General features: G+C 40.7%; 1 protein-coding gene and 1 long non-coding RNA gene across 2 annotated transcripts in view; one reads left to right on the forward strand and one right to left on the reverse strand.

Moving 5' to 3' along the window:
• The first annotated feature begins 292 nt into the window (after positions 1–292).
• pou4f2 (POU class 4 homeobox 2) lies at positions 293–4,556 on the forward strand. The gene is made up of 2 exons (XM_086211768.1): positions 293–1,216; positions 1,537–4,556. The coding sequence occupies exons 1-2, from the start codon at positions 992–994 to the stop codon at positions 2,467–2,469; spliced, it is 1,158 nt and encodes a 385-aa protein (XP_086067894.1). The 5' UTR covers positions 293–991; the 3' UTR covers positions 2,470–4,556.
• Positions 4,557–11,569: 7,013 nt separating this feature from the next.
• The window catches only part of LOC147257687 (uncharacterized), a 50,473-nt gene continuing 46,749 nt past the window's right edge, over positions 11,570–15,293 (reverse strand). The window contains exons 2-3 of the long non-coding RNA XR_015117485.1: positions 14,550–14,657; positions 11,570–13,119 (exon numbers count right to left, since the gene is read on the reverse strand). This is a non-coding gene — a long non-coding RNA (uncharacterized LOC147257687). The remainder of the gene's footprint in view (positions 13,120–14,549; positions 14,658–15,293) is intronic.

Here is a 15,293-nt window from a genome sequence, read left to right on the forward strand (position 1 = left end):
TGAGATCTATTCATATTAGTAAATAAAATAATCCTCGGATGCAGTAAGTCGGAACTCCAACTGAACTTCGGAAACTAGTAACGAGGTGGCAACGGAGGTATAAGCAGAGTCATTTGAAATTTGTCGCAGACTGCCCATGCGCAGAGTCCCCAGCGGCGTTGGTGATGGTGGTGGCTAATGAAGAATAATAAATCATGAAAGGGTTTTCAGGTACAGCTGTGTGTGTGTGTGAGAGAGAGTTTGTGTGTGTGTGTGTGTGTGAGTGAGAGAGAGAGAGAGAGAGAGAGGGGGCTAGAGAGAGAGAGCAAAAATGTGTGTGTATGACAGAGAGAGAGAGAGAGAGCGAGAGAGAGAGAGGGGTGGAGAGAGACTCAGTCTGCCCTTCGCCTCAGAGCAGAGGCAGTTCGGGTCCCCGCAGCATTCAACGTAGTCGAAGAGATACAGTAGAGAGACTGTCACCAGCACTGCTCCTCACGTACGGTCATTTCAAGACGGAAACTTTCCACAAACAAGCCAAACTGGTCAACGAAAGCGACAACAGTTTTAAACTCCTGGAAATCCTAAGAGACGGAAAGTTGTTTTTTTTTTAATTATTTTTTTTTTTCCTTTCTGGCATCGTCTATGTGGAGTTCTGCCAACAACAACAACAACAACAAAAATATTCCAAGGCAAACATATGTTTATATAAGTTGGGAGAAAAAGGCAGAAAGGTTATTTTTGAACTATTGCGCCACAGGTCCACAAAGGAGAAGGTATCGGCAGAAGTTGCATGGCTGGTTGCGATATCTTATTTGCTAAAGAGACGAGACACCTCCAAAGCTCCGCTAGTAATAATAAATAGATGTGATAACTTGGACCGCCGTCTTCAGCCTACACTTTATTCGACAGTGACTCGAGATTCCTGCGAAGCAATTGGGCTTCAACTCCCAGCCGAGGAGGCGGAGTCTTAACTTATTAAAAGGAACTTGCTGAGGCTTGGACGCCCGCAAATATGATGATGATGTCTCTGAACAGCAAGCAGCCTTTTGCTATGGCCCACACCAGCTTGCCCGAACCCAAATACTCGTTGCATTCCTCCTCGTCCTCCACGTTGACTTCCAATGCACCTTCATCGTCCTGCTCGTCCTCCCGACACAGCAGCACCATCATCAGCAGCAGCGGCGGCAGCAGCAGCAGCTCGGAGGCGATGCGCCGAGCCTGTCTCCCAACCCCACCGGTACGTATTCTGCATAATCACTGCTTAAAGGCACATTTTGACAGCCCACTTTTTTTTTTTTTTTGCTTGATGTTTTTTTCATGTCTGCACAGCAAATCACCCAACACCTCCATATTTTTTTTTCCTCTGCACAACTTATGTATTCAGTCGGCTTTGCCTTTCGTATTAATTTTTATGACCTGGGATGTTGCATGTGTCTTGTTTTGTGTGCTCCTTTTTTCAGGATTTCTTTTTTTCACATTCTGGAAATGTTTTAAACCGAGGAGTGGAGGGAGAATTCCCTGCTGACAGTTATGTGTGCATTCTATTTGCAATTGCAGAGCAATATATTCGGAGGCTTGGATGAGAGTTTGTTGGCCCGGGCTGAAGCTCTAGCGGCGGTGGATATAGTCTCGCAGACCAAGAGCCACCACCACCCTCCACATCACAGTCCCTTCAAGCCGGACGCAACCTACCACACCATGAACACTCTCCCCTGCACCTCGTCTTCCTCCTCCTCCTCCTCGGTGCCTATCTCTCATCCGTCCGCCTTGGCTGGCCACCACCATCACCACCACCATCACCACCACCACCAGCCTCACCAGGCACTGGAAGGGGACCTGCTGGACCACATCACGCCGGGACTGGCACTGGGAGCCATGGCAGGGCCGGATGGCTCGGTGGTTTCCACGCCTGCGCACCCTGCCCACATGGCGGGCATGAACCACATGCACCAGGCAGCCATCAACATGGCTCATGCCCACGGGCTACCACCGCATATGGGCATGAACGACGTGGACGCCGATCCAAGGGACTTGGAAGCCTTCGCAGAGAGGTTTAAGCAGAGACGGATCAAACTCGGGGTTACCCAGGCGGATGTAGGGTCAGCTTTAGCCAGCCTGAAGATTCCTGGGGTGGGCTCCCTCAGCCAAAGCACCATCTGCCGATTCGAGTCCCTCACGCTCTCTCACAACAACATGATCGCTTTGAAGCCCATTCTGCAAGCCTGGCTAGAAGAAGCCGAGAAATCACACAGGGAGAAACTTAATAAACCCGAGTTGTTCAATGGCGCGGAGAAAAAGAGGAAGCGCACGTCGATAGCCGCACCGGAGAAGCGATCACTGGAGGCCTATTTTGCCATTCAGCCTCGTCCGTCCTCGGAGAAAATCGCAGCAATCGCAGAAAAGCTGGACCTCAAAAAGAACGTGGTGCGGGTCTGGTTTTGCAACCAGCGGCAGAAACAGAAACGAATGAAATACTCTGCATGCGTCTAAAAAAAAACAAAAAACAACAAAAAAACAAAACAACAACAACAACAAAAAAACACCCAACAAAAGACTTGGAGCTGCTTAGAGACGATTTGTATCATATTTCCTATCTCACACCTTTTTATTTCCAATCATCGATGACTGAACTGAAAAATCCTTAAACTGAACACTGACTGAAAAAAAAGTCCAAAAAGCCCCCCCACCCCCACCCCACCCCACCCACCGTCTTTTCCTCGCTGAGAGGGAGATATGGAGTCAAGTAAAGCATCGTTTGACAGAGCAAGTAAGACCACTGTTTCCACACTTACTATGCTTCACCTTTTTAATGTCAACGCAGTATGACTTACGGGACTAAATATATAAATATATATCTATATGCTTTCATTTTGATTTAGGGTTCATTTCACATGAGGACTGTAGCAGAAAACACCCCGCTGGAAACAGCAAACAACGGGGTCATTTGAACTGAAAGCACTTGGTTGGTGACTATTAATGTTGTTGAAATTTATTTATTTATATATTTATTTATTTACTTACCATTTTTTTTTTGGTGGTTTGGGGGGGGGGGTGCTTCTAAGCTACATTTTTTTCCCCCCTTCCCGAGTTCATGACGATGTTGTCTGACATTTATTCAGGGTCCATGAGGGGATTATTCAACACGAGCTGGATTAGATTACTGCCAAATATCCCTCTGTAAATTAATAATTTACTCGTCACACGCTTCCATTTTGTATCTAAATGTGTAATTTAATTCCACTTATTTTGTTACCATGTGTGATCAAAGATATCAGGGATCTATTTTAAAGATACCCGAGGTTTGTTTTTGTTTTTTTTTTGCTTTGTTTTTGAAGGAGGGTGGTGGTGGTGGTGGTGGTGGTGGTGGTGGTGGGCTGGTTATTAATTATTAGGCCTTCGGTATGTGGAAATACTCACTTGATTCACCTGTAAGGATTTCACTGAATTCTGCAATTTCAAAAATATATAAATATATATATTTCTTTCTCACCGGCTGCAATAAGTTTACAATCCAGCGTGGGCCGGTATCTTATGAACTATTTATTGAGTGAGGTCATGTTTACTTCATTACATATTTATTGGGATTCCCCCCCCCACACACCTCCCCTCCCTCCCCTCCCCTCCCTCCCCTCCTCTTTTGCCTGAGAAAATCAAAATCTGACAGCAAGTTAAGCGTGTTGTTCTGGTTAAAGGGAAACGACTGTGAAATATACGGTCACCGGTTTTAATTTTCCGATTTCTAACGTTTTGAGATGGTACAATCGAGATATATATGAGATAGTATTCTCTTTTTAAATTATTTTATGTATGTTTTCTGCTATTTATTTGTATAAATATACGCGCATCATTATGAAGTCGTTGCTTGTTAAAAAAAATCACCTTGTTTAAGTAATGTTTTTTCTTGAAGAGAAAAGAAAACCGCTTCATGGAAGTATACGTGTACAATGTAAATATTTCATTGGAACCAGTCGATGCACATAAATATATTCGTACAGGTTTTTGCTGTATTGCTGTTTTAGCTGAGGTAACTTATTTCTGTAATGTATGTTGCTTTTGGTTCCTGGTTAAATTATTCTATTAGTTTATTACATCCATGTAATTTAATTTATTTAATTATTGAACTGCAATATGTGTTTCATTAAAGAACAAACTTTAACATTTAATCGGACGTTTTCCATGACTGCACTGTGTAATGTGGCTCATCCAGACGTATTAATATTATTTTATTTATTCATCTATTTATTTATTGATGAGGGAGGAGGGAAACGGTTTAGCTGTGGGCTGCACAGCTCTTAAAAGATTCTCTCTGGTTTATTTGGGCTCAGATGATTACCAATATGGAACACCCCCACCACCACCACCACCACCCTTTTTCCTTTTGCTTTTTTATGTAAATGCAACTTGTATGTGTGGAGCAAAGAGGTGTCACCTTTAAAAATAGCCACAGTGCTCACGAGCAAGCCGTTCTCCCCTCTTATTTGCTCCAATATTAAGAGACGAATTCAAATTGGAAATATAAATCGACGATGTCCTTAGACTGGGAGGGTATACCGTCCTCCTCCAGGCCTCATCATGAATTGGGCCTTACAGGACTCCGTGAGTGTTAAAGACACACGTGGCTTCTCAACTGACTGGCTGCCAGCTTATGCAGCTCACTGTTGCCTTACCTGAGAGCAAATGCTAATATTCTATTAGAGTCTAATCAGGGGGTCTGGGGAGAACTGGATGAGTCCCTGGAGCGGAGACTTGCCAGATGTCAGCCCGCCAGAAAAACAGCTCGCCTGCCAACGTGCCCGTCTCTATTTAAATACACACTTGCTTCGATCGTACATACGGGCACACAGGCTTTGAAGCAAATACAAAAAAAAGAAAGAAAAAAAAAACCCTTTGGTTAGAAGTTATGGTTGGATGTGTGTGTGTGTGTGTGTGTGTGTGTGTGTGTGTGTGTGTGTGTGTGTGGAGGAGGGGTGTTTTTTTTTTAATGTCATGTCCACAGCAGAGAGGCTGTTATGGGGGCTTGAGGCCTGGTTGGCTGGCTGCTGGAGCGCTGAGCAAGCGATTCAGCACCATGGACAGATACCTGAGACACTATGAAAGCTACCCCCCCCCCCCCCCCATCACACACACGCACACACACACACCTTTATTCTCACAACACCTGCAATACATTTGCATGGGGTTACTAGGTTTTTGATCAGTTCGGGGTGACTAGTAGCAGCAGAGAGATGGAAGGCTTGTTGTGTGAATTATCAATTTAAAAACATATTTCGCAACTGCAGCTCACTTAAAAAAAGGTGTCATAATGTTCATCTGAAAGTGAATGTGTCACAAGACGTATGTTTATTTATTTTTGGTTATTTTATTGACAAACACCTCGATTAATTCAAATGTCCTCGAATTCCTTGATATGTTTCCCCTCTAAATTAAAATTTAACAAAAATGATTCCTGACCAAAACAAACGCTGATTCATGGAGCAAACGCATTCAACCGCCACGCGTGGAGACAAATGATGAGTATCAAAGCGAGCCCTTATTAATGAGACAGCCATGATGGTCCATCAATTAAAAGATGCTCCTGGTGAGTGCTTCTAATTCCCCCTAAATGAGCCATTCACTTAATACGTTAATAAGAGCGAATTATTAAATTACACATCGAATTATGAAAACCAGATAATTATGAAGAGCGAGTTAAGTAGTCATTAGCTCTCCCTGTTAATTACCGCTGGTCAGGGAGGGCTGTCGAGCGAGTGTCTCCTCGGGAATTGAAATTAACTTTATGCAGCGAGCCTCGGCTGCTGCTGTGGTGCTGCTGCTGCTGCTGCTGCTGCTGCAGCTCTGCACACACAGCAGCACCTTCATATATTGGGAGAGGGGGGGGGGAAGAAAGAAAAGAAATTGATTTTTGATAGAGAATCAATCTTTTTTTTGCGCTGAAAGGAGAGAAAAAAATCAGACATAAAGAGAGAGAAGGAGAGAGAAAAAGCCTTAACAACACAATGGGTAAAAATCGAATTTTTTTCTTTCTTTCTTTTTACACTAATATGTGGAGCAAACAGTTTACCCTAAAGCCACAGCTCGGCTCAGGTGTGTGTCTGAGAGAGAGGGTGAGGGTGTGTGTGTGTGTGTGTGTGTGTGTGCGAGCGCGCGTTCCATGCATTGAAACATACACACAGCAAGACACTGTGGGAGCTTGCTACAAAACGACAAGGGCAGCGCTGTTTCCTTTTGTTATAATTACACCCTCTGTTTTATTTTTCTCTTTCCCCTGCATATTTTCCCCCCCTTTCACAGGGATACTGATGAAATTTTAATGAAGCCAGGGACTGTCGGAGCTCCGCCTGGGGACCCGAGAGTAGAATATTTTAACTGTACATTTACGCCAAGTGTCTGCCTTCAAAGACGCGACTGCTCTCGAATTAGACGAACTGCGAGCCATAAAGTGAGCCGGCTGCAGCCCTTTATTTGTCATCTGTTGGCGCTTTTTGCACCGCCCGAATAGCGTGTAGAACACCCCTCCGCGAGTCGCCATTTGATACTGTCGCCAATCAGTTGTTGTTGTTGCAATATTAATCAGCCATCAATAGTCATTAGTTTGTTAAGTGTTTTCCAGAAACTAATCGATGGAGCTGCAGTGGAGAAGGAGATGCTTGGATGCTATTTGATGTAGAGGTTGCGGGGGGGGGGGGGGGGGGGGGGGGCACTGCATCTGCCAATGAAATGGCTCCATCACTCTCTCACTCTTTACTCTCTCTTTTACCCTCGTGCAAGCACGTACAAGCCACGCACACCGTCAGATGACGCCGGGGGTATTTTTTTTTAAGAAAAAAAAAACAAAACAAAAAAATACTGTACCCTTGATTTAACCGTTGGAAATCATAAAATTAATTAAATAACATAAACGGTCACTACGGTTTGCCACGTGTGTTTCAATCCTCAAAGTAGCCTGATTTAAATCTGCCTCGACTCAACTAACGGAGGAACACTTGGCCAGACGAATCTTGCTGTTATTTTCTTATGCGATCATAAAAAAATAAATAAACGAAACTCAAAGTAGTTATGGGAGATAGAATAAATTAAAAAACACGTTGAAAAGGGGCCTGAAGGGCATTTTATTTCATTTAAAATAAAAATAAAAGTAGAAGTGTTTCAAATACGGGATGTTGTCCAGACATGCGTAGAAAGGACCATTAATTATTAAAACACTTTTGAGATCGACGTATTCCAGCGATTTTTTTTGTTGTTAATATAATCGCATTTTTTCCCCAAATAAAACGCAAGTGTTTTTGTTCATGCAGGTCGCCGAGAGACAGTTAGCCTCCATGGCACATATAGAGCATTATGAGATGCTCCTAATAAGAAATAGAATAAATTGCAGGAAAAGTCCCTCTTCCCCGCACACCCTTCGTCACTAAAATAGCTCAGGGGCTTGATGAGAGGGTAGATGGGGGCTCTGAGGACACAGTCACCCCTGACATGTGGCTGCCACCAAAATGATTTGGATGCAAAATCCAAGTTGGAACATTTTCCCATGAGCCTCTGCATCCTTAAAGAAGTATCTGATTCTTCTTTACATTATGCAGCACTATGATGTAGGAGATTGGCGATTTGTTGCCTATCCAGTTGCTAGTATTTTAATTTTGGGGGGATTTTTTTTTTTTTTTTTTTAATTTGTGGGATTTTTTTTTTTAACATGAAACCAAATTACAATTAAAATGTTTTGGCTTGAGGGGAAATGTTACCCCACGTTTTTTAAAATTTATTTTTTTACATAATATATTCATATTCCAACATGTTTTAGACTTTGTCGAGGATACCTTTGTGTTTTTGGTGAATTTGACTTTTTAATGCCAGCTTCATAAATTGATCATAATAAATTCAACTAATCCAGTTTCTGCAGAGGTAATCCAGTTTGGATTAGATGTATCAGTTACTTTTAACTCTAAGAGACTGTGGACGACTCATTAAAAACAACACTGGTGATATTATAATCTTTTTATCCTATGCACTTATGTTATTATATTTAGATATTTTTTATGAAATGTGCTCGCAAAAGGAGGATTAGTTATCCATAAAAAGTAGCAAATTTAGGTTTGGTTTTGTTTTTTTTAAATCATTTGTTCTTTCAGCATATAAGATGGAACCATTTTGAATCAGTGCCTGCAGGGTTAACGCCAACTCTCTTTATGCAAATTTGAATCAACATAGAATAAAATTACATCATTTAGTTGTTAAAACCATGTGGTTGGAATTTGACCATTAAAAAAATCCCACATATCATTTAGTCATATTAATGATATTGATAAGTGAACATAAAGCTTTAAATAGTATTCACATGTTCGCATAGGCATAGATTTTTTTTCAAACTTAAAAAAAAAAAAAAATCTTGTGTGTGATAAAGTTACAATGAGTAATGTCACAGTTGAAGCTTGGCTGGATGTTTTTGTGCTCGAGGCGCCCAAATTCATCCAGTTCTTCACCAGAAGGGGGTCAGTGTTATGGTAACGGTTAAGAAAATGACATCACATTTTACCCTGAAACGGGCCGTTATTCACGTTACTGCCGTCCTCACCTTTATTGTGTCTTATATTCTAATGCCAATATCATTGAACGATGGTCACAGATACACCAGAACCTGCCAGACAGACCAGGACCGCTGACGCCAGATCTTTAGTGTAAATGAATATATAAGCTTTTAACTAAATGTATTCATCATTTCATTCAGTCTCACCATGTGTACTCATATGTGTATTATAAACTAATGTGCAAATTGATGTCGTCAAAGTGCCTTCAGCTATCAAATATTTAACAACATTGGATGGGTGTACACGTTTATGAACAGCTCCTCCTCGCCTTCCCTTCTCACCTGAGCTGCTTTTTAATTTTTTTTTTTTTTTTTTTTTTTTGGGCAACCATGAGTCAACGCATCAAGTGTCAGACTCCGTCTTTCTCAGAGGCTGTTTTGGTGTTCCGTATGAGTAAGTTGTAGACCTCGTAAAGATTGGACCTTAATGAGAAGGTGGTAGAGCTGTCGAGTGGATGTGTGTTCATTGGGCTCTGACAGCCGTGCTCTGTTGCAGATCTATTAATCATACCCACAAGGAGTGCTGGTCTCTCTCTCTCTCTGTCTCTCTCCCTCTCTCAGTTTTCAGTTTATACAGAACAGAATCATTTACATAAAGTCCTTAAGGCAAATAACTGTTGGGGGCTCTAATTTATATCTGATCGAAAATTAGCCGTCATTATGCGCACCATTAGCTGTGTCTTTAATGTGCTTCTAAGCACCATTTGTCAAGCAGCTTGTTAATATCCTTCAAGTCTTTAAAGTTGAGAGCTCATTAAAGACTGCTGTGCCTGTTCCTTGATGCCATTTCATAAAATTCGGAGGCAAGGGACAGGACATTTAAACATTTTTTAGCATTTACATTGTCTAAAAAAAAAACAAAAAGGGAGCATCCTGTTGGTTTTGTGTATACGGGAAGACTCATTTCACAGTCTCAGAGTAGGAAATTAGTCAGAAATGATAAACATTAAAGAAATTTACAATGTAAAGCCTAATCAAATATTTACTTACAACACGATCCCAACAGCAGAAACATAAAACTGCTTATTGCTAAAAAATAAATTTTAAAAAATCTTTATCTTTTTTGACGATCGAGGCTTTTGGAGTGAAAGCAAATTGTTTTCAAATGTACTCATCAGTAAAGCAAATGGAGCCCTGCATATATATGCTGTACTGAGACACTATAGCAGCCCATAACTGCAGCCCCTCTCCTCTCCTCTCTCAGGCCCAGTCTTTGCCTATGGGTAATGGGAGTTATGCTGCTTTATTATTGGTTAAAACTCCAGTGTCCTTAGTCCTTTTTTTCCTCGGTATAACAGATTCCTCCAGGCTAAAGCAATAAAGAGAGTAATTAGAATGCTAAAGACAGATGTAAATAAAGGGAATGAGACAGTGGTGAGGGATGAGGCGTCTAGGTCACACACTCTCATCAAAAACCCAGTTGGTAGCAAATGACACAACGTTCAGTGCCAGAGGCCTGAGGCTATGACTGCAAACCAGAGGACATAATGGACTAAATTATGGCTTCAATGGCTATGCATCTCAAAGCACCAATAAGGACACACACACACACACACACACACACACACACACACACACACACACCAAGCCCAAACCCCAGACACAATTTGAAGTGTGCTTGGATTACATCTTTCTGAAGAATTATGCAACAAATGTGTATAATAGTATACCATCAATGCAATAGACCTCTGCTCTAAAGACTCCACTTTTAATGGGGTGGCTTGTTGATGCCCGTTCATAATGTTTCAAACCATCATTTTTGAGGCATCCCAGGCGATTACTCTCAGAGGGATCGATTGTTGAGGCTTTCTACTGGATTCATTTGTTACCTTACACTTATTTAGATATTAGGAAGGGAAAATATATATTTAAATAGTGAATTGGGAAGCATCAGAGAGAGCGAGCAAGAGAGAGCGAGAGAGAGAGAGCGAGATCAACACTAAGCATTATACACTTGAGATTACATGCAGGGGGGCTAATTAAAATATTTGCATTATTAAAAATACATTATGAGAATGCCATCATATTAAGCAACACAAGACATTAATAAATTAGCAAACTTTTGGTAAATCCGTCATCATGCTGGGTTTTGAGGGAGATTCCTTCATCTCAAAGACATGAGGGTCAGGATGCAAATAAGCCTCATTATGAACAGTGAAATTCCAATTTGCTCCAAAAAAAATTGTTACAAAATTTAAACCTAAACACTGATGGGACACACTGCATAATTCATATTCAAGTCAATTCAAGAGAAAATGTAAGAATCTACATGAACATGGTGGAGGTGCATTATCTCCAGAATAGAATCATAATTTTGTGGTGTCATGTAACAACATCCCAATATTGATGAATTCAAAGCGATTCTGAAAATGACTCTGGGTCCTCAAGCTATTCAAAAGAAGAAATCAAGTCAACACTGACTGGCGTTAACGTCTCTTAATGTTTCAGGGGACAGCAACAAAGCTATAGAGGGTAAAAATCACATACCCTGACTTTCCCATTAGACCGTTTTTCACGCTTTTGGATCTTGCCTGGTTAATGAGACCCGCTGTAAGTTTCCCAAACCTCCCACACGCCATTCTTTACGTGAGTTCATCTCTCTTTTATGTTCCGCAGTTTGTACGAGTCGCAAATGAGTACACTTACACTATGAGTACATGAATAGCATGGAAGTGGTACATCAGCGATTTTGACTCATTGATTAAAGAAAAAAAAAGTGAAACTGCTAGTATCTGAACAGGGTTTTTTGGTTGTTGTTGTTTCCAGTGCAAACTGTTGGATCTTTTAGAGTTCATCACAACTCTGGTAGAAAAATGTGACTTATAGTCAATTTTCTTCAGCTCATCCAGGAAAAATTAAGTACCTGAAAAATGAAGGCACTTTGTCAAGTTGATGCCAAAAGCCTGTAAAGCAAAAATTGCTGTAATGCTCACAGATTAACAGTGATTTTTTTTAGAGTTATACTACAAATGTCGGTGGAAACAGAAACATCGACTTGAAAAATACACGTCACCTCAGTCTTTATCAGTTTTACAGCCATAACAAAATGGACGATCATGATTCTAGGTAACTTAGAGTGAATCCTTGTCAAAAACATAATACAGCCATTCACTGTTACTGATATAAAGATACACAGGCTTCAGTTGTAAACGAAACAAGTACAGAACAATAACATCTTGTAAGTAATAATCTTGAAATATTAGTTTAACCCCTGTAAATGTGATGTCAGAAGATGATTTCCAGACAGAAAGAAGAAAATAAGAATAATTGATAAGGTCTAATTGTTGACATTGACTTTTTGTTTTTTTGACAATCAATTTATATTTGCTTTGTTTGGACCGGCCTATTAGTGCATGTGTGTGTGTGTGTGTGTGTGTGTGTGTGTGTGTGTGTGTGTGTGTACCTCTGGGGATGGGGGGGGTCACATGTCTCTGGCAACTTTGTTATTTGAGTGTCCTGGGCTAAAAGTTTGCCCCCGTTGCATTATTTCAGTCTGGTGATCATGGTCTGAGTACATTTGTGAACCGAGACAACAAGCTCGATATTTCTGACCTCACCTGAAGGCAGGCCTTAATGTCCTTATATGGTGGTACATATTGACAGCTGCTTGTCTCCCTAGAAATTTACATAAAATGATTTTCAGCCATTTAAGGCCTGCTACTGTGTACTTAACACAAATGGCAGTAAGTAAAGCTAAAGAGGAACTTTCAACATAACATTGTACATCGCTCTGACTCAATAATTTTATTATCAAAAAGTACACAATATACACCAAAAAAAAGACCAAATAAATTACAGAAAAGCTTGATAATTTCATCTGAACAGCAAGCACCTCGTCAGTGGAACAAAGAAGTACTTAGCATTTTTATTTCCTATGACAAAAGTTACACGCTTTCCATGCAAATGGTCCGTTGCAAGTAATTTCTCAGCAAAGCAAGTTGATGCCACCCACAATATTAGATTACACACGGCTGTTGAAATGTGTGCTTCTGAGGTGCCTTTGCAAAAGGTTGATTGCTTTGGAAATATTTCACCTGCCGCTCTGGGCTATTATTGCTTGAGATATAGACTATAGTCAGAATCTGATGGAGCGGTCCTGAATGGGCACCGTCCCTAGTAAAACCATATAAAGTGATTCAATGCGAGCATAAAGAAATGTTAACGATCGTCAAAGACCTTTGTGTTGGATGGCTTTCCCTACTCTCCTACTCACTTTTCATGTGCGCCAAAAGTGTGAGCATGTGCAGGTTGCAAAGGAAAAATTAAATCTGACATTGACTTAAAGAATTGGTTTCATCATTTTCAGAAAAGAAAATGAGCAGGTTTCTTTAAAATTGTTAACGCTGAGTTTTGCAATGGAGACGCCTGCGCATGTTAGTGGTTGTGCTGTGAAATGTGGCAGGCAGACATAGTTTCTGACCTCTATATAGGAGTGTGGAAGGACCTCAGCAGCTGTAAACAACACTGCAATCAGTGTCCCATCTGCTCCCATTTCCCACTTGTGTTGATGCCTTTTTGCCATTTCTTTCACCCTCTGCCAAGTGGCTGCCTCAGGACATCTAACCCAGAGAAAAGAGCTCATTTACCCAAGGAGGAAAGAAGCAAACTAGATTTCTGAGTGTGTTTGCTGACAGAGAAACTTGGTTGTTGCAGGATTTTACAGTCACATGGGTTGTAATATGCAGGTTTTTAATTTAATAAACCCCCCCACCCCCCCACCCCCAAAAAATCACACTTCATGCATTAAAATATTTGATAAAACATCCACATGGAGAGCTTCAGATCTTGAAGCTGAGCAGCTAAACTCTTGCAGCTGTTACATGTTGATTTAACCTCTTTTAACCTCCCATTTAGGCTAATGATGCTTCACAGGGATTATATGAAATGGGTGCTTGAGCAAATCCCACTCAAAGGTAAGTGTGGCGTGACCAGGGGGAAACCTGGGGGCGACTGCATGGGTCTATAACTGACAGGCGCCCAAAAAAAAACGGATGTGTTCTTGTCTTTTTTGCACAATCTACAGTATGGTCAGCCTCATATTGTGCCCTGTGAAATTAACAAAATTCATGTTTTTTAGTGTAGTTTTTGCTTTCTAGCTCTTTAAGTGTTAAATATAAGTGAAATGAGTGTTTTTTTTTTTAAGTTTTAATAGTAATTTTGAGATTTGCCTCATATATTACACTATTGACACTGGACACATAGAAAGTGAATGACCAACAATTTCTACTTGTCTGGGAGGAGTGTTGTGATGAAGATGATTAAGAATATATGAATATATAATATATACTTGTCAGCTCAGCGTGGTCAGGTCATCATGCCTCAATCAATCCACATTTCTGGCTTCTAGGAATAATTGCCTTATGTTTCTATAATCAAAGGATAACATCTTTACAAGCTCTTTATTCAAGGGTGGGCTAAGCCAAACTTTGTATTCTGCATGCATAATCCATATACAAATATGCCTCACAACCGAGCCCTGTGTATTATGTGATTTGAGTTGGGGTCAGAGCCACTTGTATTCCTGTGGGTGGGATTGTGGAATTGCAGGATATTTGATTGGAGCATTATCCCTACATGAGCGCCCTCCAGAACTCCTCTCTATCTGTTGTTCCCCCTACTCATTTACTTTATCAGCGCGCCGCCGTAATATACATAATTCAGACAACCGGGGAATGTCTTTGGGCTCCAAACCACCTGCTGGCTTTTATTAGCTAATTAATGGTGATTTATCAGAGCTGCTAATTTGAGTGAAGCCGCTTGCCTTCAGGAGTCTCAGAACACCGTATGAATTCTGATGGTAATTATGGTTATTTGATGGGCAGTTTGCTAAAACAAAAAGTTCTGTCTTTTCTGCCCCACAGGAATAGTATTTCTGTTCTTACAGAAGACGACCTTGTGCGATTTTTTTTCTGTCTCATTAAGGTTTCACGGACAATTCATTTTAATACTTGAATTCAAAACAGATTTTTTTTTTTTTTAACATTTTTACCTGTAGATGTGTGTCCTTGAAAAGATCTATTTTGATGTCCTTACATTCCAAGTACATTTTTTCAAGGACCTCAATCCATCAAGACTTCAGACTGGGTGGTTGGGCTGCCTGCGAGGAGAATACCCATATCAGTATACTCTCTTCTACCTGTAGTAGAAGTATGATCTCAAACAGCAGTCATTGAAAAAAAAAAATTTGTTTTGATGGTTGATTATTCAAATATGACAATATACCAGCAAGCAAGAAAGGCCATGATGTTTTAAGTGCCTGTTATATAATTTTGACAAATAACTGATATCATGCAAAGAATAAGTCACTTTGCTTGGGCAGAGTGAAACACCAACAAAAAAAAAAATCCGGCCCGAGTACCTTGTTGTCATGGGCTGTTGAGTCACTACTGCTTCTCAGCGCTGCTTGGTTTTCTTGTTTTTATATTTCAAATGCAAAATTTTAGGTATCAACGCTGGGATTAGTGCAACTCAGTGTCCCAAGCATCCGACAAAGGGATTTTTGCAACACAGATCTACAGTTCTAACCTTGGTTACGATTATCAATCCGATCCGTCTGTCAATGCTTCCACTACTAACGTTCATGTACATGGAAAAAAATATCAAGAGGGAGGAGGAACAGAAAAACATGGACACTGTTAAAAATTTTGCAGGAGTGAAAGAAAAACATAACCAACTTGGGGTGCTAATTTTGCAAGGGATGTCAAGGTAAGTAATAGCATTGTTAGCATACTTG

This window comes from Aulostomus chinensis, chromosome 8, assembly GCF_037954235.1.
Source record: "Aulostomus chinensis isolate RoL2024-O1b breed Wild chromosome 8, RoL_Achi_v1.0, whole genome shotgun sequence".
NCBI classification, from domain to species: Eukaryota; Metazoa; Chordata; class Actinopteri; order Syngnathiformes; family Aulostomidae; genus Aulostomus; species Aulostomus chinensis.

What these genes read in the sequence shown, in the direction of transcription:
- pou4f2 (XM_086211768.1), top strand. Translation starts at nt 992, where the DNA reads ATGATGATGATGTCTCTGAACAGCAAGCAGCCTTTTGCTATGGCCCAC. An exon ending in CCTGTCTCCCAACCCCACCG is followed by an intron (nt 1,217 to 1,536) that starts GTACGTATTCTG and finishes TTGCAATTGCAG; the next exon opens with AGCAATATATTCGGAGGCTT.